This window comes from Lampetra planeri, chromosome 5, assembly GCF_965212315.1.
Source record: "Lampetra planeri chromosome 5, kcLamPlan1.2.h2, whole genome shotgun sequence".
Lineage (NCBI taxonomy): Eukaryota > Metazoa > Chordata > Hyperoartia > Petromyzontiformes > Petromyzontidae > Lampetra > Lampetra planeri.
Window position 1 is genome coordinate 8,332,149 of NC_136111.1, and position 23,119 is coordinate 8,355,267.

Here is a 23,119-nt window from a genome sequence, read left to right on the forward strand (position 1 = left end):
ACAAAACGGAACGCCGGGCTCTCACAATAGCTTAGTACTTGTATATGTGGATGCTATGTTTTTAAGACAAGTTTTGAAATATATTTTTCCCTCGCCCAACGCCGGGCACTTCCCGCTAGTAAGCGATATCATGTAGGATCTTTTTGGTTATTATCTTCGAGCGTCTTTTTTTAATCCAGAGAAAAGTTATAGCGCAAGGCGCTTATCAACACTATGAATTGTACACGTACCCAAAAACACGTGGGGCCGCCGGCTTCCAAAGGCGGCGGTGGCACCGCGCTCTTATCCGCACTGCGAATTCTTAAACACCTTGGGTGGGCGGGGCTTAGGGGGGCGGGGCCTTCGCGAAGCGTGACGTCACGCCGCCTTATCCGCTCTACGGATTATAAACGCCCATCATCGCGGTTACGTCACGCTGCGCTTATCTGCACTGCGCTTTACAAACAGCGATTCATTCGTGTGCAACGGCTGAGCCGGTGCTGCTGCCCGACCGACGCGCTCTGCTCCGTTTTAATATTCGACACGAAATAGCACAAACTTTTATTTTCCTACTTCATGCGAGGCTTTAAAAAAATATCAGGGCGCCGTATTGCGTCTGGTAACATTCGTTCTCAAAGAGAGAGAAGAAACACCCCCCCCCAGGGAGTATTTTGTAATAGTTTAAAAAGGAGATAAATTTGAGAGGCGCGAGTTTCATCGCCGATAATCGAGGAGGAGGCGGAGGACGACGACCCACGTGGAGGGAGACGGCGAGGGGCAACAACAACCACCGCTGCTGCTGCTGCTGCTAGATTCGACTTGCAGGGGCACAGAGAGAGATAGAGGGGGCAAGGCCGGTGAGAGCAAGGCGAAGCAAGGGGCAGGTTGGGGCTAGAGAGAGGTGTTATAGTGTGCGTGTGGGCAGCATTGTGTGTGTGTGTGGAGAGCGGGTGGGCAGCATTGTGTGTGTGTGGGCAGCATTGTGTGGGCAGCATTGTGTGTGTGTGTGGGTAGCTTTGTGTGTGTGTGAGCAGAATTGTGTGTGTGTGTGAGCTGGTGGGCAGCAGTGTGTGTGGGTGGGCAGCAGTGTGTGTGTGTGAGCAGCATTGTGTGTGTGTGGGGGAGCTGGTGGGCAGCAGTGTGTGTGGGCAGCATTGCAAAGCCCAGGGGGTGGTGGTGGTGGTGGAAGATCGTAGCTGGTCAAGGCATCGATAGGTGAGGGGCTTTGTCCCGCATTCGTTAGCAAGGAGGTGGAAAAGCAGAGGAAGCGGGGGGAGGGCGGCATTGGTGTGGGACTCGAGAGAGGGGAGAGAGAGAGGGGCAGAAGGGGCAAAGAGGCGCAGGGAAAAGGCGGTGGTCTGTCGCGAGAGTGATCAGGAGGAGGAGTGGGAGCCATGGCCACGCTGTACCTGGAGGATGGCACTGCCCTGCCGGGGAAGCTCTTCGGGGCCTCCAGGAGTGTGGCGGGAGAAGTCGGTGGGTGAATGCTGTTTTTGTGTTTCCCCACACACACATACCACACCACCCCAATTGAATTGTACACAAGTTAGCGATTGTGTGTTACTTGCGTGAAGTGCCATACGAGGGGTGGCATCACCCGCCCGCATTGGCGAGCGTGGTGAAGTATGGCAACCCTCACCGACGCAACCATGAGTCAATTTTCATCCAGCAGTGGATTGATACAATGGGGTTTTTAACGTAAGTTCCACTGACGACGGTCCGATACCTTGCCGCGGGTGGTCGTTGCACGCGTGGCATCCGAACCTGTGTTGGGTCTCTGCACTGAGCACCTTCTGAATTAATTAGCATTGGGAGACAAAGGCGGCCGGGCGCGTGGTGGTTTCGACCACACCGCCACCACTGCCACCACCACCACTGCCACCACCACCACTGACACCACCACCACCACTGACACCACCACCACTGCCTCCTCGTCGTGTCCGGGTTAAGCGCGCTGCGCTACGAACCCGGCGGCCCGAGTTCGAGTCCCACCAGTGACGATTATCTGCACCGGTTCTGGGCCACCCCTGGGTCGACTCGGCCTCAAACGAGTGCCTGCTGGTGCGGTGTGTCGTAAAAATCGCCGCTGGGGAGTCATAGGCTGCCGGCCGTGGTGCTAGCCACCCACCCCCTCGTGCGCTGTGCCGGCCCTTAATAGGTGCTCGCAAACAGCACTTGCACTAACCGGCTGGTCATTCTATAGGGGGAGGGGGTCTTTTGTTGTGTGTGCACATGCGGTAACACTGAAATGCTGTTTGTGCGATTTTGATGAGGTGTAAAATGCACGAGAGTACCCACGTGTTCTCGTCTGAGACCTTGTGCGGGAGTGTTTTGAGTCGGAACAACAAAGGATTCTGTTTTACTATTTACTTTAAATATTTGTGTGCACCCTGGCTCATTTTACATTAATTCTTTAATTCCATTTCCTCGTTAATAATTGTCTCCGGTTCCGTTGTTGGAACATTTTTGATGTTCTGATGACATTCATGGAACAACAAATGGACAACATTGGTTAAAAGTGTAATACTTTACCGTGAATTATCTCGTGCAGTTGTCTGCATGCCAGTACTTCTCTGATCGCCACAGATTGTGAACTTTACTTTGCCCAGATTCCTCGCACGGTAATTGCCACACAGACCCCTTTGGGGATTGTTTGACCGTACATACTGTCATCAGTTGCGAATTGACCGTGGCCAGGAATTGAACTGGGAATAATTTGCAAATCCTGAGGGCTTGTTTGGCCTTTAACAATTTTACACAATTCCGTAATAGGTGTTACTTGCATATTATTTAACTGTTTTTCGAGATTATTTAAGGTTCGTGCTTTTTGCACGCACAACGCCGAGACGAAGTTTGGACAGCCTGCCTGCAACTTTTTGCACAGAATGGCTTTGTTACTTACTGCAAGTGTAAGTTGGTAGGTTTTTGCTGTTGCGCTGCAGTGTAGCCTCCCAATGAGGTCCTTAGATTTCGCTGCACGTGAATCTCACGTTCTGAAAACATCTACCCAGCACGTGCTACAACTCGACACGCCACAACAAAGGAATTTTGAGATATTAACAAGACAATGGCTCGGAAAGGAATTCGTAGTCGATCAAATACAATGTACCCTACATATGTAGATGAAGAACAACAAAGGTTACCTAAAGACAAAGAAATGGAACGCTTCTTTGTCACTCAAGAGAATTACAGTTAGCCTGCTTTAACTCCAAATCTCGATGGGGAGGGGGGGGATCAACACAACCCATCATTTCTCATGAATTGTTAAATAAAGTCCTATACCTACTGGCCTCTGACATTGGAATGTGGAATTTCCGCTCGATGGAGATTAGTGCTACCCAAATGTTCATCCGAGCTGCGGGACAATTTTGCTTTTGACTTGATAAGAAGAATAGTGAATATTGATTTTTGGACAATTGACCTTTAGAAAGATTATGGCTTACGGGGTTTGGGTCTTCATGAACGGAAAGTGATGGGTTGAGGGTTTGTGATAGAAACTCATTATTTTAATGACAAAGAGTGCTCGTGACTCTTTTGGATAAAGCTCATTATTATGAGTGTTTTGGAAAGATTAAATTGTGTTAGTCGGTACATAGAGCCCGAACAAGTAAATGTGGTAGGATGGTACAGATCTGCAGGTGGATAGGATTGGTTTGCTAGTGGTAGGGGTGCTGTTAGGAGATTATTATGATCATAATTTCCTGAATTTAACTTTCCCAGGAAAGCCTTAATGAGGCACAAGATTTGTTTTTCAGGCGGTCCTATGATATCATTTTTGGACCATTTGGTATGTTTTGCTTGTAAAATAAAAACAAACTGCCCTGTAGAAAAGCCTCATATGCCATGGTGGTTACGATAAAGAAATGGTTAGAGATTGGTGAAAAACGAATTTTCTCTACTTTTCTCTTCAGTAGTTTACCCTCTTTACAACACCAGTCATTGTAAATGTGTAGTCTGGACAGGAATTGGTTGTGCCACCATAGAAATCGATCTGCTTGAGCTTGTCATCACGATCAGCCATTGTCTATCCACCACTGGATGAAGGCCTCTTCAAGCCATCGTCAGCTGTCAATTACCATTATGCCGAGTCTATGAAAGGCATTTGACCGAGTGGAAATGGGGAGTTATAGATTTTACCGAATAGCTATTTGCAAATGCACAATGTAAAGCTGATTAAAAAAGGGAAGACAAAATACTTTGTGGCACATGCTGCATACCTGCTAGAATGCGAGCCAATTAAACGCCATCATCAGCAGCTATATATTCTATCAACTGCTGTGATGATGTTGCTCTTATTCATGTCTGCACAATCGCAAACATATAGACGGTTTTGAAATGTGGCAGTAACTGGCAAAAAAAAACTATCACTTTCTTGCACAGCTTTCCGTCCCTGCCAACTGACCGGTTCGCAAACAGGATGGAGAGGGATGGGCCAGTCGAGAGAGCGAGGCATTGCAAGATTTGTTGCCCAAGGCATAGGGCTGGCCCCTCCCGCCTGGCTGCCCTGCTCTCAAAATCTTTTCATGGGGTGTTTGACACCACCGCAACTCTGTGACTCACGGCAGTGCATTCTAGGGGAGTTGCAGAGCGATTAAACGAACTTGCAGTTCAACCAGTAATGTTGTGAGTAGATGAGACACCTTACCAACCACCTGCCCACCAACTGTGAGTAGTGTCCAGTTAGGTAGGTGGATAAAATATGTGAGTGAGTGGGTAGATATGTAAATGGGTGAGTAAGTGGGTGGGTAGGTAGGTGGGGTGGACAGGTAGGCAAAATCTGTGGGTAGATAGATAATTGGGTAAGCGGGGGAAATAGGTGACTTTGTGACCCATTTTGGCAGAGACTGGGGTAAAATATTAAACAGGAAAACATCGTACAATGTCAGATTGTTTAAATTTTTACAAACAAAGGCAGTTTAATCAAAAGCAACTTCATCAAGTTATGTTAATATTGTGTGGAATTATTCCAATGGTAATCATTCAAGACAAATAAATAATGGGAAACGTTTTAAGTTACGATAGCAATGAGTCAAAAATAAACTTATCACTGAATAGTAACCACAATGTGGTGTCAATTACGAGGACGTATGACAAATGCAATAAATCTTTCACAGAACAAAGAAAAGAAAACTGGCACGCATTATATGGATACAACCACGAAGTTTTCCTAGTTAAACAAATGCTTCTGAAAGCATTGTTAAATGTTATGTTTCAGCAACAAGTGGATCCTTGTCTGTTGATTATTTAAGAAGCATGTTAAAGTTTAACACGTCGGCTTTCCAGACCAACATCCATAATAGAGGGTTTTTTGGGTTAGATCGCGTAAATATAAATGTGGTGTTGAACCTGCCACCGATGGGGACTAACTATGAGCAGCCAACATTAACTTCCTCTATTTAAGACCAAAACAGCAGGATACCTCCACAACTCTGGCTGTTGCCTGATGAGGCTGGTCGTAATTACCGGAGAAACGTCGTACTCGAATTGCAAATGTGGTGGGTTTACTCTCCAACACACCGAAGTGCTGAACTCGTAACGGATTGACACGTCTTGTTTACATGACAAACCTACCTAATTGGTTGTCGGGTGGTGGCGGGTTTAACGACGCATTTATATTTACGCGATCTAACCAAAAAACACTTATTATGAAGCCTATTAAAGAGTCCAGTTCCCTTAACTGTGCAGATTGCAACTTAAAATGACATTGCTAACTAGGCCTTTGCAATGGAGGAGCATTGCATCTCTTGGCAGTGTTGGGCCACTGAGGCTGGACACTGGGGTTTCAAGGTGAGCTTCCCTCACCACGGAGCTCATGGCCTTGGTGAGGGATGGGTCCCGTGCCCCCTTATCACATGGCTCCGAGGGAATTGATGATGTGGCAGCGGTACACGAATTTGTGTGTTTAATTGGCAATGTGCATAACAAAACAGATGCATGTGGATGACCCTGGGAGTTTCATGGCAGGAAATGTTCAGTTATTTTTTCCAAGGTTGCAATGGGTTGGTCACGTGTGCAAGGATGGAGGAGGGAGGGCAGGTTCCAGAGACATCGGCGATCAAGGACATGACATAGGACATGACATATATGATGATGGTGCTGATGAGACTGTTGACTTGGCAGCATCTGCGGATTCCAAGAGAAGGAAGCAATGGCTGCGATGAGCTCTTGACCGCCAAGTTAAGCAATGCAATGCAGAACTTTCAACGGTTAGAGCTGGAAGTCACGTCAGGGAAGGAACTGCCCTGATGCGTGACGGTTTCGTACAATTTGTGAGTGTGTAAATTGTTGAACCTGTAATGAATGACCACTTGCGCTCGTCCTCCTTCATTTTGACATTTTTGACACATCTGTACTTCGTACACCTTGAAAAAATTATCGAGCTTAAATTTGTTTCTAATTATTGGCTTAATGTCTTGATAAGAAGACATTTCCATTCAGAGCTGTTGCAGCAAGCAGTCCACTACCTTCTTTGAGAAATATAATTGGAAATTACCACTGTACGATTGAATGAAGTGAAAAGCCTCATTTAAGACTGTTTTTGCGTGTGCAATTTTTGGTAAATGAGTTGAGGCCATAAACTCGTTACAACTTGAGAACCCCGAGTCTGTGTGTGTGTTGGGGAAACTGATGCAGCGGTTACAGCATCACACTACGAACCTGGCGACCCGAGTTAGATTTTTGGCCACAACTGCATATGTGCCAATCCATATATTAATTGGTTTTGTGGGTCGCCTAAGTCAACTCAGCCTTACCTGGCATTGTGTGTGATGCACATCAACACTAGGTAGACAAATAGCCGGGCATAGCCACACCACCCCTGCTAAAGGGTTGAACCGTCTTTAACAAATCCTCGCTAACAGCCCTGTACTCAACAGTCTGTTAAAGGCTATACTGGGGTATCTTTGATCTTTGTGCATACAATTGTGCATTCATGCATGTGCGTGTGAGAGAGTATTCATGCGTGTGCGTAGTTAAAGGCTACACGGATAATCATTGTCTTTGTGCGTGTGTCTGTGTATACCCAAGTGTTCCAGACGGGCATGGTGGGCTACCCGGAGGCACTCACAGACCCCTCCTACTGCTCCCAGATCCTAGTGCTCACCTATCCGCACATCGGCAACTACGGCGTGCCTGCCGATAGCGACAGCAACTTCGGCCTGAGCAAGGTGACGCTGTGGGCTGCTGCCTCACTGATGAGTCCCAATGATTGTGAAGTCCCGTAAAACACTGTATTTGAGCGCAGCTGACTGATGAGCCCTTGAAAACATTTAAGACCCAAATAACACTGGTCTCCCCTTGGCAGTATGTAGATGGGCCACGGCTAACTGAGCACGAATGTTTAAGCTCCTACATAACACTTGGCTTTGTGGGAGCCTGTTGTTAGACATGACTCGGTGAGCCTTATCTGTCTGCCACTGTTGGCCAGATTCCTTCACAGTTCATGTCCCAGGCAAAATGCTCATTGGCTGAAGCCCTGGAGAGAAGCCAATGTTAAGAGATGTGAGCTCTGTACCTCATGTACATTGTAAAGTTTTGGTGTGTTTTTTTTTCTTTAGTACATTAACCAACTACAGTGTTATCCATCCCATTACGTTGTTATTTTTTTCACAAACAGCCAGAGCATTGGAAGTGTATCGACTTACCCACCCCACCACCCGTAGTTCAGTGAAATGTCGTGATTTGAAAACAATACAGTTTTCAGGATTGACTTTTGTTTGTATAATTTGTTCTGTCTGTCTTGAGAATACCTGGCAGTCTCTGGCTTACGACAGTCCGATTTGCAACGATCCACATTTACGACATTTATATAATGCCACCATGAATCGATGTACAATGCAGAAACTTGATTTTACATGACTCCAAACACATTTTAAAAGAGTCAGTCTGGTTTCCGGTGTGACTTGGCGTGGAGCTTTTGTTATTCTAAAGTGTTTATGTGGATTTTTACCTTTTTAAATAATAAACCTTGTTAAATATGGCTGATGAAAGGAAAAACACATCGGCAAGTGATGTTTCTCCTGTTTATACTGTCTATTGCAAAATAGGATCTGATTTATGATGAGGTTTCCATGAATGCATTGTGTCATAAAAGTTGGGGACTGCCTGTACCAGATGTTGTAGGCTTGGCCAATTCGGTTGCCAGGATTTAATCCATTTGTGTGGAGTTTTTAGTGTTACCCTCCTCGTATTCGCGATGGGTTGTCACCAGGTCCTCGGGTTTCCTCCCACACGAAACCATGCACTCTAACAAACATCCCAGTGTAGCAACACCCTCCTGAAAAAGAGTTGAATCTCGGTGAGGCTTTTTCTGGCGACTAAAGGCCACCGAATGCACGTTGCGTAACGATAAATGCTCCCTCCCCTCTCTGAAATGTCCCCCCCGACGCCCCCCCCACCCCCATGTCCACTCGTCGCAGTGGTTCGAGTCGTCGCGTATTCACGCGGCGGCCCTCGTTGTCGGCGAGTATTCGCGCGAGCACAGCCATTGGAGCTCCACGCGGTCACTCCACGATTGGCTCTGCGAGCACAACGTCCCCGCACTCGAAGGTAAATGAGATAAGAACCAAGACACATAGTAAAGCTCTTATCTTGTAGCTGTGGTGCAGGTTAAGGGGCTCCCCGCGCCACAGCCCCCATGTGGATGCCCTGGGGCTCATTGTTGGTGCTGTGCGCCAGTTGCTTCATCCTGGGGGGGAATGTGCTGCAATGTTGTTCTTCTTAGTTTCCCCTCCCCCGCCCCCCTATTTGTAAATAGTTCTTGAAATGCAATATTAGTTCGATGCTATTTTTGGCACGGTGATGAAGCTGCGTGTAAACGTATGGGAGTGATTTCACAGTAATATCACGACGGGAGTGCCAGACCGTGACATTGGAGTCGGCGATGTTTTAACCCCTTAATAACCTCTTGCCTTTGACCCCCTCTCGCCTTGCCTGCGAGCAGGCATCGACACGCGGGCGCTGACCAAGCTGATCCGTGAGAAGGGGTCGCTGCTGGGGCGCATCGTGCTGGACGGAGACGACGAAACGTCAGTGCCGCTGCAGGACCCCAATCTGCGCAACCTGGTTGCCGAGGTGTCCATAAAGGTGCCCGACTTGCAAATCAATTCTGCACCCGCTCGCTTGTCCACTTGCTCACACAATCGCCCACTTATCTTGCTCAATTGTCCGCTCACCTGCACCCTTAGTCAATCGTTCAATCACTTGCTCACCGCAGGAGCCGCGACTGCTGAACCCCGGTGGGGACATTCGCATCCTGGTCATCGACTGCGGCCTCAAGTACAACCAGCTGCGGTGCCTGTGTGATCGCGGTGCCAGCGTGCAGCTTGTGCCATGGGACTCGTCGCTTTCCTCGGCCGGTGAGGGCCGCGAGGGAGGGTGCGCACCACCGCGGGGATGACGCCGCCACCGTTGTTTTGTCTTGGAGCAAAACCGATGCCAGAAACGTTACCCCTTTTTGTTGCTGCTTGTACTGAAATTACATTTCTGCTGCTGCTGCTTATACTGTCGCTGATGTCCATGCTGATTCTGCTGCTGCTGGTGCTTCTCTGCTGGTGCTTTAGCTGTTGCTGCTGTTAATGATGTTTCTGATGCTGCTGGTGCTCTCGCTGCTGCCAATATGCTGATGCTGATAATAATGTTGCTGGTGCTGCTGCTGTTGATGCTGCTACAGTTGCTACTCATGCTCTTACTGACAAAACTGCTGATGCCACTGTTGCCGATGCCTCTAACGCCGACTCTGCTGCCCCCGTAGAGTTCGATGGGCTGTTTGTCAGCAACGGCCCTGGCGACCCGACGCAATGCACCGCCACGGTGGAGGCGCTCAAGGGCGTGCTGGCGCGCAAAACTGGCGCACCGCCTATCTTCGGCATCTGCCTGGGCCACCAGCTGCTGGCGCTGGCGGCTGGAGCGACCACTCACAAGATGAAGTGAGTGCCGGTTCGAGCACGTAATTGCTGCCACCGCCGCTGCCGTTGGTGCTGAATTCTTTGAGAGGTGTGTGGGTGTCTTGAGCGTCTGTCTGTGTGGTGTGTGTTGTTTGTACCTGTGTATGTTATATGTGTGTGCATTTGTCTTTGTGTGTGTGTCCATCATGTGCCGTGCCAGCCATTATAGGTGCTCGCTAACTGCACTTACCCGAACCGTCTCTTAAAGGCTATAAGGGAGGTCTTTGTATGTGTACACGTATCTGGTGTATCAGTGTGCTTGCGTTCATCCTGGTGAATGGCAGTTGTTGTTGTGTTCATCCCCGCGCCCTTCCACCAACGCCAGGTACGGCAACCGCGGCCACAACCAGCCGTGCCTGCATGAGGCTTCGGGCCGCTGCTTCATCACGTCGCAGAATCACGGCTTCGCGGTGGACGTCGCGTCGCTGCCGCCCGGGTGGACGCCTTTATTTACCAACGCCAACGACGCCTCCAACGAAGGCATCGTGCACGACTCGCTGCCATTTTTCAGGTGCCACCGCGACCCGGTGCCTGTTCACGACCTGCGTCACCTGCGACGTGTCTGTGAGCAGAGCGAGCGGAAGGCCAGGGGACTGATACGGTGGGAGGGTTGGCCCGGATTTAAATAAAAAACGCAGATAATGCTAACAATTATTTTTTTATAAAACAAAAAGCTAGGCTTTAAAAAAGCATTTGTCACTTGCTGGTAAAGATGTCGGTGGTGCTGGTGGAGGTTCCAATGTTGGTGTTGCTGTAGTAGTGGTTGTGATGTCACTGCTGTTCGTAGAAGTATTAGTGGTGCTGGCAGTAGTGATTTGCGGTGCCAGCTATTGTCGTGGAGGTGCTAGCGGTGCTTGGGGGGTAGTGGTGGCAACACGGTAAGCAATAGTAATGGCTGCTTTGGCCGTGGCGGTAGCAAAGGCGGTCTTGGTGCTTCACGATGTCCCGTCCCCCCCCTCCCCCCCCGTGTACACGTCCCCAGCGTGCAGTTCCACCCGGAGCACATGGCAGGGCCTCAAGACCTCGAAGACCTCTTTGACGTATTTCTGCAGGCTGCACGTGACCACAAGGCTGGCATGGACCTGCAGGTCACGCCCAGTGAGTTCTGCTTTTAAAAAACAAAACAGCTGTCATTGTTCACAGCGTAACAGAGGTATTGACGATGCTCGCGATGCGTGCGTCAAATCGGTGTTCATCAATCACAGTTTTATTACGTTTTTGATTTGTATACGTTGTATGTAATGGGTTCACGTGCAGCTAACCTGAGTTTGATTCTTGGGGAGGGGGGCCAGAACCGATTCGGATATCACTCACCACTGACGTCCGCCATGGCCAGCATTGGAACTCAGGTGGCTAGCTTCACAGCGCAGCGAGTTAACCACTGCGGGGCCCAATCCACCGTACTTGGGTTTAACGAGGCTCATTTTTTAAACCGGTGTCTAATCGTGTTTAATTTTCCCATTCGCAGTCAAGCAGCGGCTAACGAAGCACCTGACGTGGAGTGGGACCCCCACGGGGTGCGGGGTTCAGGGTGGCCGCCCGGTCAAGGTGCTGGTGCTTGGATCGGGAGGCCTCTCCATCGGCCAGGCCGGGGAGTTCGACTACTCCGGCTCACAGGTGAGAACTCCCTGTGGTGAGGAATCTACACTGGTGAGCGCACCCTTTCGTTTACAGTCTCTTCCATGGTAGAGGACTCCACACGATTTTAGAACTCGACCACAGATCTATTAGAGCCTTGAGGATGAGGAATTACGGTGAGCAAAGGCTATATGTGGGCGAGCGCCGACACAGACAGGGTGAGCACGTCGTATTAGTCGCTAAACCAGTGGTCACAATTGCGGTTGTGATTGCAGCTTTGGTGATCGTAGTTGCGTTTGCCGTCATAGTTGTGTTTGTGGTCCTAGTTGTGGTTGTGGTCATAGTTGTGGTTGTGATCAGGTCTATGGTTGTGATCCCGGATATGGTCGCCGTTGGGGATACGGTCTTAGCTGTGCTTGTGGCCATATTTTTGTGGCTGCCATTCCGGTGACACCACCACTGCCCCCCCCTCTGTCGCTCGCCCCCCCCTGGTTGTGTCTGTGCCCGTGCAGGCCATCAAGGCCCTGAAGGAGGAGAACATTCAAACAGTTCTCATCAACCCCAACATCGCCACCGTGCAGACGTCGATGGGTCTCGCCGACAAGGTTTACTTCCTGCCCATCACGCCCGAGTACGTCACGCAGGTTAGTGGCGCCCGCCGCCGCACGTGGAATCCTTTTTGCAGTGAAGTTTTTAATTGACGTTTACTACTTGATGTTACCTGCGGCATGGACATTGACAAATGACTTGCAACGAAAACTTTTGGTTCTCAAGTTAGAATTATTCTGACGCATGATGATTACGAAAACAAGCAACTTGTGATTAAATAAATAGTGGTATGATTGCCATCAGCCCAATTTTAGTTCCCATTGATGAGATGCATCTCCAACTTCTCCAGATCTTCTCTCCCCGGCCTTCTCTCCATGACCTCTCCTCAACCACCTCCATGACATCTACCCCAACCTCCCCTCCAACTTTCACTTCCCAGCCTTCTTTCACCACTGCTCGTTGCTGCGTTCGTTCCGCAACCACCTTTCCCACGTGTGTGTCTCCCTGCCTCACCCCTCCAGGTGATCCAGAACGAGCGACCGGACGGCATCCTGCTGAGCTTCGGGGGTCAGACGGCACTCAACTGCGGCATGGAGCTGTCAAAGCTGGGCGTGCTGGAGCGCTATGGCGTGCGCGTCCTCGGCACGCCCGTCGCCTCCATCGAGATGACCGAGGACCGCAAGGGCTTCGTCGAGAAGATGGAGGAGATCGGAGAGCACGTGGCGCCCAGCGTGGCCGCCTGCTCGATTGAGCAGGTGGGGGAGTGGGCACACGCGCACGCACACACGCGCACGCACACATGCACATACCCGTGGGCACACTTGCGCACTCGCGAAGACAAGGATCCCCCACCGTGTAGCCGTGTATGGACTGTTGGGGAAAGTGCTTTCAGCGAGAAAGTGCACCACTGACAGTGGGAGGTCCGAATAGAGCAGGGGGGTGGGCCAACCTGGAACAGACCAAGAGCCAAAAAGCACCCATGTTCTGCCAAGAGGCAAGTGTATATATATATGTTGGCAGCATGGGACACATTATTCTTTGCTTGATAGTATGTTCTACGTGATGCCCCTTCCATAGAGCCACGTGGTGGATTAAAGAGCCGCATGCAGCTTGGGAGACGCCAGTTGGCCACCGCTGGAATAGAACATTCCACTCGTGACATGATATCAGTAGCACATGTACAGACCTTTATTCGATTTATTGCTGGATGGAAACCTCCCCACACCATTGTTGTGGGTAATTAGATAATACTTCACGCTGGTCAGTGCAAGTTTGCGAAGGCCAGAAGCATGGACATGGGCACGTAGAACTACAGTACAACGGCGGATTTTTACGGTACTGCCCACCACGTAGCCCCGTTGCCTATAACACCTGCTACGGACAGTGGCCACCCATCCAAGCACTATGCAGGCTCTGCTGGGCATGTTGCAGGCGATTTAATCATATATGCTTATTAGTTATTGTTTTTTTCTTCTTGGTTCTTTCGGTAAAGTCACGTAGAAGGGAAGTAATAAAATAATAAAAATAAAACATAATAAAATGAAATAATTCTCACGACGTTTCGGCTACAACGCAAGCAGTCGTCTTCAGGTGAAGAATGAGACACTACCAAGCTAGGAGCTTATATATAAACTGGGTTGGAGGTGGAAGAGCGCCTTAACAAAAAGAATGTGCATATGAAGAGGAATTTAGCATATTCCACCTCTCTTCATCACAAGCCCTGCTGCATAGTTCTCGGTTTTGCTTGTGGGATTTACGCCCCCCCCCCTTCTTTGTTCTGTGCTCGGTGCTTTGTGTAGCAGGCTCATGTTCAGTTGAATAAAAATGATATATTTTTTTAAAGCACGGCCGTATGCCCAAGACCCCACTTGCTGACGCTGGGCGCGTGTCTCCCCCGGCAGGCGCTTGCGGCGGCCAACAAGCTGGGCTACCCGGTGCTCGTGCGCGCCGCCTTCGCGCTCGGCGGCCTGGGCTCCGGATTCGCCGACGGGCCCGAGGAGCTGTCGGCGCTGGTGACGCAGGCGTTCGCGCACACCACGCAGGTGCGGAGGGTTGCGGGGGACTGTGGGGTGTTGGGGGGGGTAGGGGGCGTGGGGTACAGGGGGGTGCCTTACTACATCATCCAACGTGACCCGGCGGACTTATCGCATACCAACGTGACACTGATTTGTCACCAACACGCCATGAACATGCCACCCATAGCCCACCAACATGTCACTTACCAACAACATGCTACGAATGTGTCGCAGACCTGCCATTAGAATGTCGCGAACACACCACAAACATGACACCAGTGAGCCACCAACTCACCGTCAACATGCTACCAAAATTCCACTAACACAACACCAAAATGCTACACACCTAGGCTCTTGTGTATTGTGTCATTCAGGGTTATATCTTGCTTTTAAAACAAGAACACGTTTTAAAAGTATTCCCCCCTCACTCGACTTGGTAAACGTGGCTGTGGCTGTCGGTCGTCGTCCTTAGGTGCTGGTGGACAAGTCTCTCAAGGGCTGGAAGGAGGTGGAGTATGAGGTCGTTCGCGACGCCTACAATAACTGCATCACGGTGTGTCCACCTTCCCTCCTCCTCGCGTCACTTGGTCCCAGCGCTCCCCTCTCGCATCCCACCCACCGCTAAATTTCACGTCCGGACTCCTCACACGGAGTTGTCTCTCCTGCACCGTTTGTTTGATTGTCGATCGCTCTCTTTCGGACCACCTCTCCCATCATCCCCTGATCTTTGCTTCCCACACATTCCCCCGGCTCCTCTTCCTTATTATTATTATTCCTTCTTTTGACCCAGAGGCAGGGAAAACCTGTTCCGTACCGAGGGCCAAATAGGGCCACACTTTCGATTGCCCGACCCTAACGCCACCTCTGACATTTTGCGTGAACGCGTGCATTACCCATGAAGGTGTGCAACATGGAGAACGTGGACCCCCTGGGCATCCACACGGGCGAGTCCATCGTTGTTGCCCCAAGCCAGACGCTCAACAACCGCGAGTACAACATGCTGCGCACCACCGCCATCAAGGTGATCCGCCACCTGGGCGTCGTGGGGGAGTGCAACATTCAGTACGCGCTCAACCCTGAGTCCGAGCAGGTGGGTGTGGGCGGATGGGTGGGTGAGTGTATGGGTGGGTAGCTGGGTAATTGAGGGTGTGGATGGGCAGGTAAGTGAACGTGTGGGTGGGTGGTTGTGTGAGTGTGGGAGTGGTTGGGTGATAGTGAGTGAGCGAGGTGTATTTATGTATGTGTGAGTGAATGAGTGGGAGATTGGGTGAGTAATCTGTGAATAGGTTGATAAGAGTGAGTGGATGGGTGAGTCAGCGACAAGTAGGTATCCGAGTGTGTGAATGGATGGCTGAGTGATTGAATGAATTATTGAGAGTATGTGAGCAAGTACTTGTGTTGGTGTAAGTGCTGAAACCTACTGCTTAATAACTACAACTTCCTTCCCACCATTTATCGCAAATTTCCTGCTCGACCGATCAATGGTGTGACGCTCATTCCTGTTGACAGCCCAAGCCAGCAATGGATAATCCACATTCCAATTGCGATGGCCATTCTCTCCATATCCATAGCACAATTGCTGTCGCCTTCCTCCCTCCCCCCCCCCCCCCCCCCCCTTTTTGATGATGGTGCAGAGTCAACCCTCCAATAGAAGCTTGAGCTCGTGACTTTTCACTTGCGCGTCGTGCACGATAACCACTTATTTCACACTTCCTGTCATTTCCGCCTCTCCTTCCACACCTGCCGACGTCTGCCTCCCACCGCGGCAGTACTACATCATCGAGGTGAACGCTCGTCTGTCCAGGAGCTCCGCACTCGCCAGCAAGGCCACGGGATACCCGCTGGCGTACGTGGCGGCCAAGTTGGCGCTTGGCATCCCCTTGCCTACGCTCAGGTGCGTCGCCCTGCACTCCTAACAATGCAGCGGTGTCCTCAATCCCGGAAAATTCAGGAGTGGGGCCCCCCACCGCCCCTCCCCCGGTATTATCCATTTTCTTACAAAACCCTGTTATTTCCATGAAGTCCGATTTAGCCCATTTACAGCTGGGAAATGTGATGTCCGTTGCTCGAATATTGCTTTGCACGCTGTTCAGTATTTGAGCTTGGGGGCGGTGACTTTTTCATTTTGTATGCAGTCATTGGTGTTTAGGCTGGAGGCCGTCAACTCGCTATGGTTCACAAGCTTGCTTAATTACGGGTGACTGAAGCCCAGATTGGAACCACCCAGGCTCTCAGTGGTGCTGGCCCAGTGTCTCCGACACGGCAATCATTAGTCTGTCGTCTCCAGATTGTTTGTTTTGTTGGTGCCGCGTCCAGGAACTCTGTGACCGGCTCGACTACGGCGAACTTTGAGCCGAGTCTGGACTACGTGGTGGTGAAAGTCCCGCGCTGGGACCTGAGCAAGTTCCTGCGTGTGAGCACCAAGATCGGATCCTCCATGAAGAGCGTCGGTGGGCAGTACACGCACGCATGGGCCCATACCCACACACCTGTGTACACATACACACGCTCATACGAGAGACAGAAATCCCCCGTAGCCTTTTAAACATTAGTTGGGCAAGTGACTTTTCGTGAACTATTATGCTCGCACAAGGACGACGATTCCCGTTATAGCCACACAGACTGTTTGGACAAGTACTGTTAACGAGCACTTATTAAGGCCGTCACTGCACACGGGTGGTGTGGTCAGTACCATGCTCTGCTGCCTTTGTCTCTCGAGTGCTGATGTGTATATACCACACCTGATACTAATTTGAGGCTGTGGAGACATAGGGGGAGGCCCAGAACCAGTTCAGATCCTCATCAATGATGTTAGCTTTGAGCGGAAAGTGAATTTTGGTCGCCGGGTTCATAGCGCGGCACGCTAACGACGACATTATATACGTGCTCACAGTATCTTAACGTGCACACGTGTGTGTGTGTGTGTTGATAGGCAGGCGGGTGAGTGAATGAGTGAGTGCATGAATATTTAAGTTCTCAAGGTGAGCAAGCTGACATGTGAGCAGATGGTGGACCGAGGGAGCAAGTAGTTTAGGCAATTAATTGTTGATTGCATGAGCACATGGCTGAGTGAGTGAGCAGGTGAAGTGAGTGAGTGATTAAATGAATGACCAGGTGATGGTACAAGTCACAACGAATGTGTGAGTGTACACGAGCGTTTTCACGAATGGCCAGTGCCGTCTGCACTGTCCGCCCGCAGGGGAGGTGATGGCCGTGGGCCGATGCTTCGAGGAGGCGTTCCAAAAGGCGCTGCGCATGGTCAACGAGAACTGCTGCGGCTTCGACCACACGCTCAAACCTGCCTCCGACGAGGTGAGGCCTCTCGGACCCCCTCTCCTCCAGTGTCGTCGGCTCCCATCAGTGATGTGACCCAGGTTCACCCTTGCAAAAGAAGCTCAGTTTGTTTCATGCGTCTCAACGGGTTTACTTCATCTCCTGATTAAGTAAAGGAAACTGACTTTTACTCATCATTATTGTCACATGGCAGCGAGGCGGGGCGAAAGGCACCGATGAAGCTTGTACAGTACGTTCGCACACATAGGTGGCAGACTATAACACCGTTTCCCCCACGCAGGAGCTGGAGACGCCCACGGATAAGCGTATCTTCGTGCTGGCGGCGGCCCTGCGTGCCGGGTACTCGGTGGAGCGACTGTACGAGCTGACGCGCATCGACAGCTGGTTCCTGCACCGCATGCGCGGAATCACGGTGCTCGGGCAAGCGCTCGAGGCCTACCAGGAGGGCCCGCTGCCACGCAGCCTGCTGCTGCGTGCCAAACAGCTCGGATTCTCAGACCGGCAGATCGCCGGCGCCATCATGAGGTGGGCGGGTGGGTGGGCTGGCGAGGTGAGCGAGTGCATGAACGATTTGATTGCATTTGCGAGTGAGCGGGTGCACGGATTGCTGTGCGAGTGATTTCAGTTGGCAAGTCATTGGATGGAAACGTGAGCGATTAAGTGCGTGTATGTATGTTGAACTTCTTTCGCACCGTACGTAGCCAACCCAACGAACTAAACCTAAAACTCAGAGTGAATGAATACGTGGGTGCGCGAGTGATTAAATAAGTGGCCGAGTGCTGTGTGCGGACGTTTCGATTTGTTGTCATCGCCGCCGCCGCCACCACCCCCCCCCCCACAGCACGGAGCTGGCGGTGCGGCAGCTGCGGAAGGAGCTGCAGGTTTTGCCGTGGGTGAAGCGCGTGGACACGGTGGCGGGGGAGTGGCCGGCGCAGACCAACTACCTGTATCTGACGTACGGTGGCATCGAGCACGACATTTCCTTCCCCGCCGACCACGTGCTCGTGCTCGGCTCCGGCGTCTACCGCATCGGCAGCAGCGTGGAGTTCGACTGGTGCGCCGTGGGCTGCATCACCGAGTTGCGCAAGGTCCGGCGGAGCTAGGGGGACGACGGCCTACGGCTATTTAGTTGCTGGTGTTTGACATACACAGCGTTCTGCAGCATGTTCGTCAGTAGCCTTTTCTCATCGCTGTCTAACCTGATTGAAGTGTTAGCCCTTGAATTACTAGCGGCAATTATTGTTTAGTTTGAATTACAAGGTAAGGGTTTTTTTGGCGGTCGGGCGTCGACGTCGCAACTAAAGGAGGGAAAGCGTTGGTGGGGTGTTCTGGATGGCACTCTCCATTGCGTTGTCCGCGACGACCTCGTGACGTTGTCCTTGTCTCTCTGCCCGTGGCCGATTTAACAGCTCGGCTACAAAACCATCATGGTGAACTGCAACCCAGAGACTGTGAGCACGGACTATGATATGTGCGACCGACTCTACTTCGAAGAGATCTCCTTTGAAGTGAGACTTTTCCCTCGCCCCCCCCCCCCCCCGATCTCTCACCTGTGTGTATGTATGTTGAACATCTTTCGCACTGTACATAGCCATGCAATGTCACCCCAGAGGTTTGCGACCAAGGGGAAGACCTACCATATGATGGTGGTGACGATAAGACTGTCGGAGCAGTTCTTGGAGACCAGGAACTTTGACTACCATACTTCTGGTCTCCTAGAACTTCCAGGACTGCCAGACACACCCAGCAAGCGCTGCGGGTTCTGGCATAAGGAAGAAAGCGATGATAATGTGCAACTTCATGTTTTTGGTTCTTTCGGTAAAGTCACGTAGAAGGGAAGTAATAAAATAATAAAAATAAAACATAAAATAATTTTCACGACGTTTCGGCGACAACGCAAGCAGCCGGTCCTCAGGTGAAAACCACGTCTGTCGGGGCGACAGCGTCTGAATGAAACAGCACCATGCTTGGAGCATATATTTAAGCTGGGTTGGAAGGGGGGGAAAGCGCCTTGACAAAATAATTTGCATATCAAGAGGAATTTTGCATATTTATGGGAAATGCAGGTATGTGATTAGTACCACTTATGCCCGTGCATTATGCAGGATTAGCAGCATCAATGTGCAACATCAACACTTGGTCCTGTCGACCTCTTGACTGTGACCTGTCCCGCACTGCCCATGGCACCAGACCGTGATGGACATCTACGAGCTGGAGAACCCGGAGGGCGTGATCCTGTGCATGGGCGGGCAGCTGCCCAACAACATCGCGATGGCGCTGCACCGGCAGAAGTGCCGCATCCTGGGCACTTCGCCCGAGTTCATCGACGGCGCCGAGAACCGATTCAAGTTCTCGCGAATGCTCGACTCCATCGGCATCAGCCAGCCGCTCTGGAAGGAGCTGTCCGACCTGAAGGTGCTGAAGGGGCGTGCGTGCGTGTGCGTGTGTTTGTCTGTGTTAGTGCCGAGGGGTGGGCGCAGTCGTTGGCGTAGTGAATTCCGAACCCAGCGACCCAAGTTCGAATCCCGTTCGCAGCTATCTGAACCGGTCCTGGGCCATTCGTAGGTCAACTCGACTGTAAATGAGCACTGGGTTCAGTGTGTAAACATCAGCACTGTGGGGAGATGAAGGCAGATGGGCATGGTGCTTTGCCACCTTGTGTATCATCACTTGTACAGGTGATTTCTAACAGCATGTCCTCCAACAATCTGTTAAGGACTATGGGGATCTTTGTTTTGTGGGTCTAGTGTGTACATGTGTGGCTGGAGAGACCGGTTGCTGGTCATGGTGCTGACCACAACACTTCTTCAGGCGCCATGCCACCCTGAATAGGTGCTTGCTAACATCCTCAACAATCTGCACAGCTACACGGGGGAGGGGTTCTTTGTCTTTAGCGTGCGTGCGAGTGTGAGGTTTATTATGAAATTCATTGTGTCAAATTGACCATGTAATGAGTAGTAGACATGTAAGAATGAGTGTCTTTGTTGTGTACTCAATCCGACGTGTAAATAACACTGTCCTTCACCTTTCCGCTTGCCCACGCTTCTCCCGGTTGTCCGCGTTGACGTGCCCGCCAGTCCGCCAAGGAGTTTTGCGCCAACGTGGGCTACCCGTGCCTTGTGCGCCCGTCCTACGTGCTGAGCGGCGCTGCCATGAACGTGGCGCTCTCCGCCAACGACCTGGAGGCGTTCCTGAACAGCGCCGTCGCCGTGTCAAAGGAGTACCCCGTCGTCATCTCGAAATTCATCCTGGAGGCCAAGGTGCGTGAGGGCTTCGAGCGATGCCCCGGGGCCGACCAAAAACTGCGAGGGGAAAGGGGAGCTTTCCAGCTCTTGCACGAGTCGAGGAATTGGGGTGGGGGGGGGTACAACATGCTCAGTGCACACCTTGAGGGGGGGGGGTCCTCCGACGGGGGGAGAGTGGGAGTTTGTGCTCATGGGCAGGGGGGGGAGGGGAAACCGTAACCAACATTTTAGGGGTAGATCAGGTGTGGGGAGGGGGTGAAAAAGGGACACTGCAAATCATATAACATACGTGCGGCTTTATGAGGTGGGGTTACAACCTCTCATCCACTCAACTGATGAAAGGAAAAATAGGAAAGGGGAGGGGCGGGGCGGAGGTCCCCCCCCCCCACCTGCTGTCATCCCCAGGCCTCTCTGCCTCTCATTTTAGACTTCGGAGTAAGGGGGTAGTTTGGCCAGGTTTTTAATCGGGTCAGTCCCTAATAGCATAAAAACCCGTTATGCTCATAAAGATTAATTCATTGTTGAATCTCTCGCATGAGAGTGATTGTGCCTTCCAGCGACACGATTGGGATTTCCAGCCAAGGAAACATGAGTTGGCCTCCCACAGATGGAATCGCAGATTTCCTTAAACGAGTACTTGGTTTCCTGTGTTAACATTGGCACTGGGGAGACAAAGACGGCCTTGATGGTTCTTGCCACATCGCCCCCTCGTGCTCCATGCCGGCCTTGAGAAATGCCTGTGAAAAGCTCTTTAACTTTTTACAATGTGTAAGGCTATGTGGAGGATAGTTATTTTATTATTTAAAACATATTTTAGTTTTTGTTTTCTTTCCCCCAATTCTGCTTCAATTGTGCTGTGGATGCCATGTTGTCACGGGACGCTCGCAGAAAGTGGAGTAACATCACACCCCGTGTTAGAGAACGTCCTCGGGAAGGCGACATCACAACTACTTCTGAGGTCCCTTCAATTGCCTCTTTTTTTTCTCACGTATGCATGTAGAGTACACAATGTGCGTTTGCAATAATATATGCATGTGTGTTGGGACGCACACGTGTGCATGCATACCTGTGTGTTCACGTGTTTGCGTAAATGCGCACGTGTGCAGAATATGAACGCAGATGCAATGGAGTACAACAGTGCAGGGGCGAGAGGGTGGCACGTGTCGGAGCCTGTGCGTGTGTGTGTTGAACAGCACTTACCCCCAGCGTCTGCATGCCTATTAATGCGTTGTGTATATGTATCCAGTGGTAGTATAGCGAGTTGAAGCACTGCGCTACGAACCCAACGATTTGTGTTCGATTCCCGCTTGTGGCCAACATCGGTGATGAATATTTGAACCGGTCCTGGGCCTCCCCAGGTCAACTCGACCTGAAATGAATCCCTAGTACGGTGTGTAAACATCATCGCCAGGGAGACTAAGGTGGCCAGGCGTGCTGCTGACCCCCCACCTCTTCATGTGCCGTTCTGGCCTTCATAGGTGCTCGCGAACAGCACTCGCCCGAACAGTCTAAGGCTCTACGGGGTGTCTTTGTCTTTGCTCACTGTGTTGTGCATGTAGTGGTCAGCACACTGCGCTGCGGGAGCCGGCACGTGTCTATGACGAGTGGCGGCACGGTGGTTACCGCACCCAGCAACCTGGGTGCCGCACCCAGCAACCTGGGTGCGGTAACCGCGACAGCTAACCATTCGATGGCGAGCGATGCCTGAACCAACTCTTAACCCACCAACACGATGAGCTATGGCACTTAAGAAGTGTTGATCCAGCAGCGGATCCCACGAAGGAGCCGTAAGTGACTGTTTATCATCGCGGTGAGCGAAGGAAATGGACGTGGACGCGGTGGCGTGCGACGGCGAGGTGGTGGCCATGGCCGTGTCGGAGCACGTGGAGAACGCCGGCGTCCACTCGGGCGACGCAACCCTCGTATCGCCCGCCCAGGACATCAACCACCAGACCATGCAGCGCATCCAGGCCATCGTGGTGGCCATCGGCCGCGAGCTGCAGGTCACGGGCCCCTTCAACCTGCAGCTCATCGCCAAGGCAAGAGCCTCGCCCTGACCCCGAACTCCAACCCCATAACCATTTTACTCCGCAACGAATTGCCAAGCCAATTGACTAACCCTTTCGAGACCCTGGGAGATGGCGACAGATCGTGGAAGCTTTCACCTCCCGATTAGCACGGTTGGCTACATCCGGCGCGAAAGAATTTTAAAATACATACAGGTCATGGCTGATGACGATATATAATCAAGGTGATGACGACAACCTGCTAACCAAACGCTCGCGATGATGCCATTTACTCCCTCCGTCTGTCCGCGCCCGACAGGACAATCTGCTCAAGGTGATCGAGTGCAACGTGCGCGTGTCGCGCTCCTTCCCGTTCGTCTCGAAGACGCTCGGCGTGGACCTGGTTGCCATGGCGACACGGGTGATAATGGGCGAGAAGGTGGAACCCGTGGAGCTGACGGGCACTGGCATCGTCGGAGTCAAGGTTCGTCCACCGAGCGATTTCCTCT

At 51.3% G+C, this 23,119-nt stretch overlaps 1 protein-coding gene across 2 annotated transcripts in view; it reads left to right on the forward strand.

Moving 5' to 3' along the window:
• The first annotated feature begins 454 nt into the window (after positions 1-454).
• CAD (carbamoyl-phosphate synthetase 2, aspartate transcarbamylase, and dihydroorotase) overlaps positions 455-23,119 on the forward strand; it is a 42,656-nt gene continuing 19,991 nt past the window's right edge. For both annotated transcript variants that reach the window (XM_078594324.1, XM_078594325.1), the window contains exons 1-24: positions 455-1,455; positions 7,006-7,145; positions 8,397-8,526; positions 8,921-9,063; positions 9,194-9,335; positions 9,731-9,905; positions 10,249-10,434; positions 10,906-11,021; positions 11,392-11,540; positions 12,014-12,145; positions 12,572-12,805; positions 13,952-14,092; positions 14,538-14,618; positions 14,967-15,155; positions 15,835-15,959; positions 16,382-16,515; positions 17,265-17,377; positions 17,640-17,884; positions 18,201-18,447; positions 18,769-18,867; positions 19,550-19,774; positions 20,437-20,619; positions 22,425-22,643; positions 22,930-23,094. In XM_078594324.1, the coding sequence (XP_078450450.1) occupies positions 1,374-1,455; positions 7,006-7,145; positions 8,397-8,526; positions 8,921-9,063; positions 9,194-9,335; positions 9,731-9,905; positions 10,249-10,434; positions 10,906-11,021; positions 11,392-11,540; positions 12,014-12,145; positions 12,572-12,805; positions 13,952-14,092; positions 14,538-14,618; positions 14,967-15,155; positions 15,835-15,959; positions 16,382-16,515; positions 17,265-17,377; positions 17,640-17,884; positions 18,201-18,447; positions 18,769-18,867; positions 19,550-19,774; positions 20,437-20,619; positions 22,425-22,643; positions 22,930-23,094 (3,795 nt within the window). In that variant the 5' untranslated portion in view covers positions 455-1,373. The remainder of the gene's footprint in view (positions 1,456-7,005; positions 7,146-8,396; positions 8,527-8,920; positions 9,064-9,193; positions 9,336-9,730; positions 9,906-10,248; positions 10,435-10,905; positions 11,022-11,391; positions 11,541-12,013; positions 12,146-12,571; positions 12,806-13,951; positions 14,093-14,537; positions 14,619-14,966; positions 15,156-15,834; positions 15,960-16,381; positions 16,516-17,264; positions 17,378-17,639; positions 17,885-18,200; positions 18,448-18,768; positions 18,868-19,549; positions 19,775-20,436; positions 20,620-22,424; positions 22,644-22,929; positions 23,095-23,119) is intronic.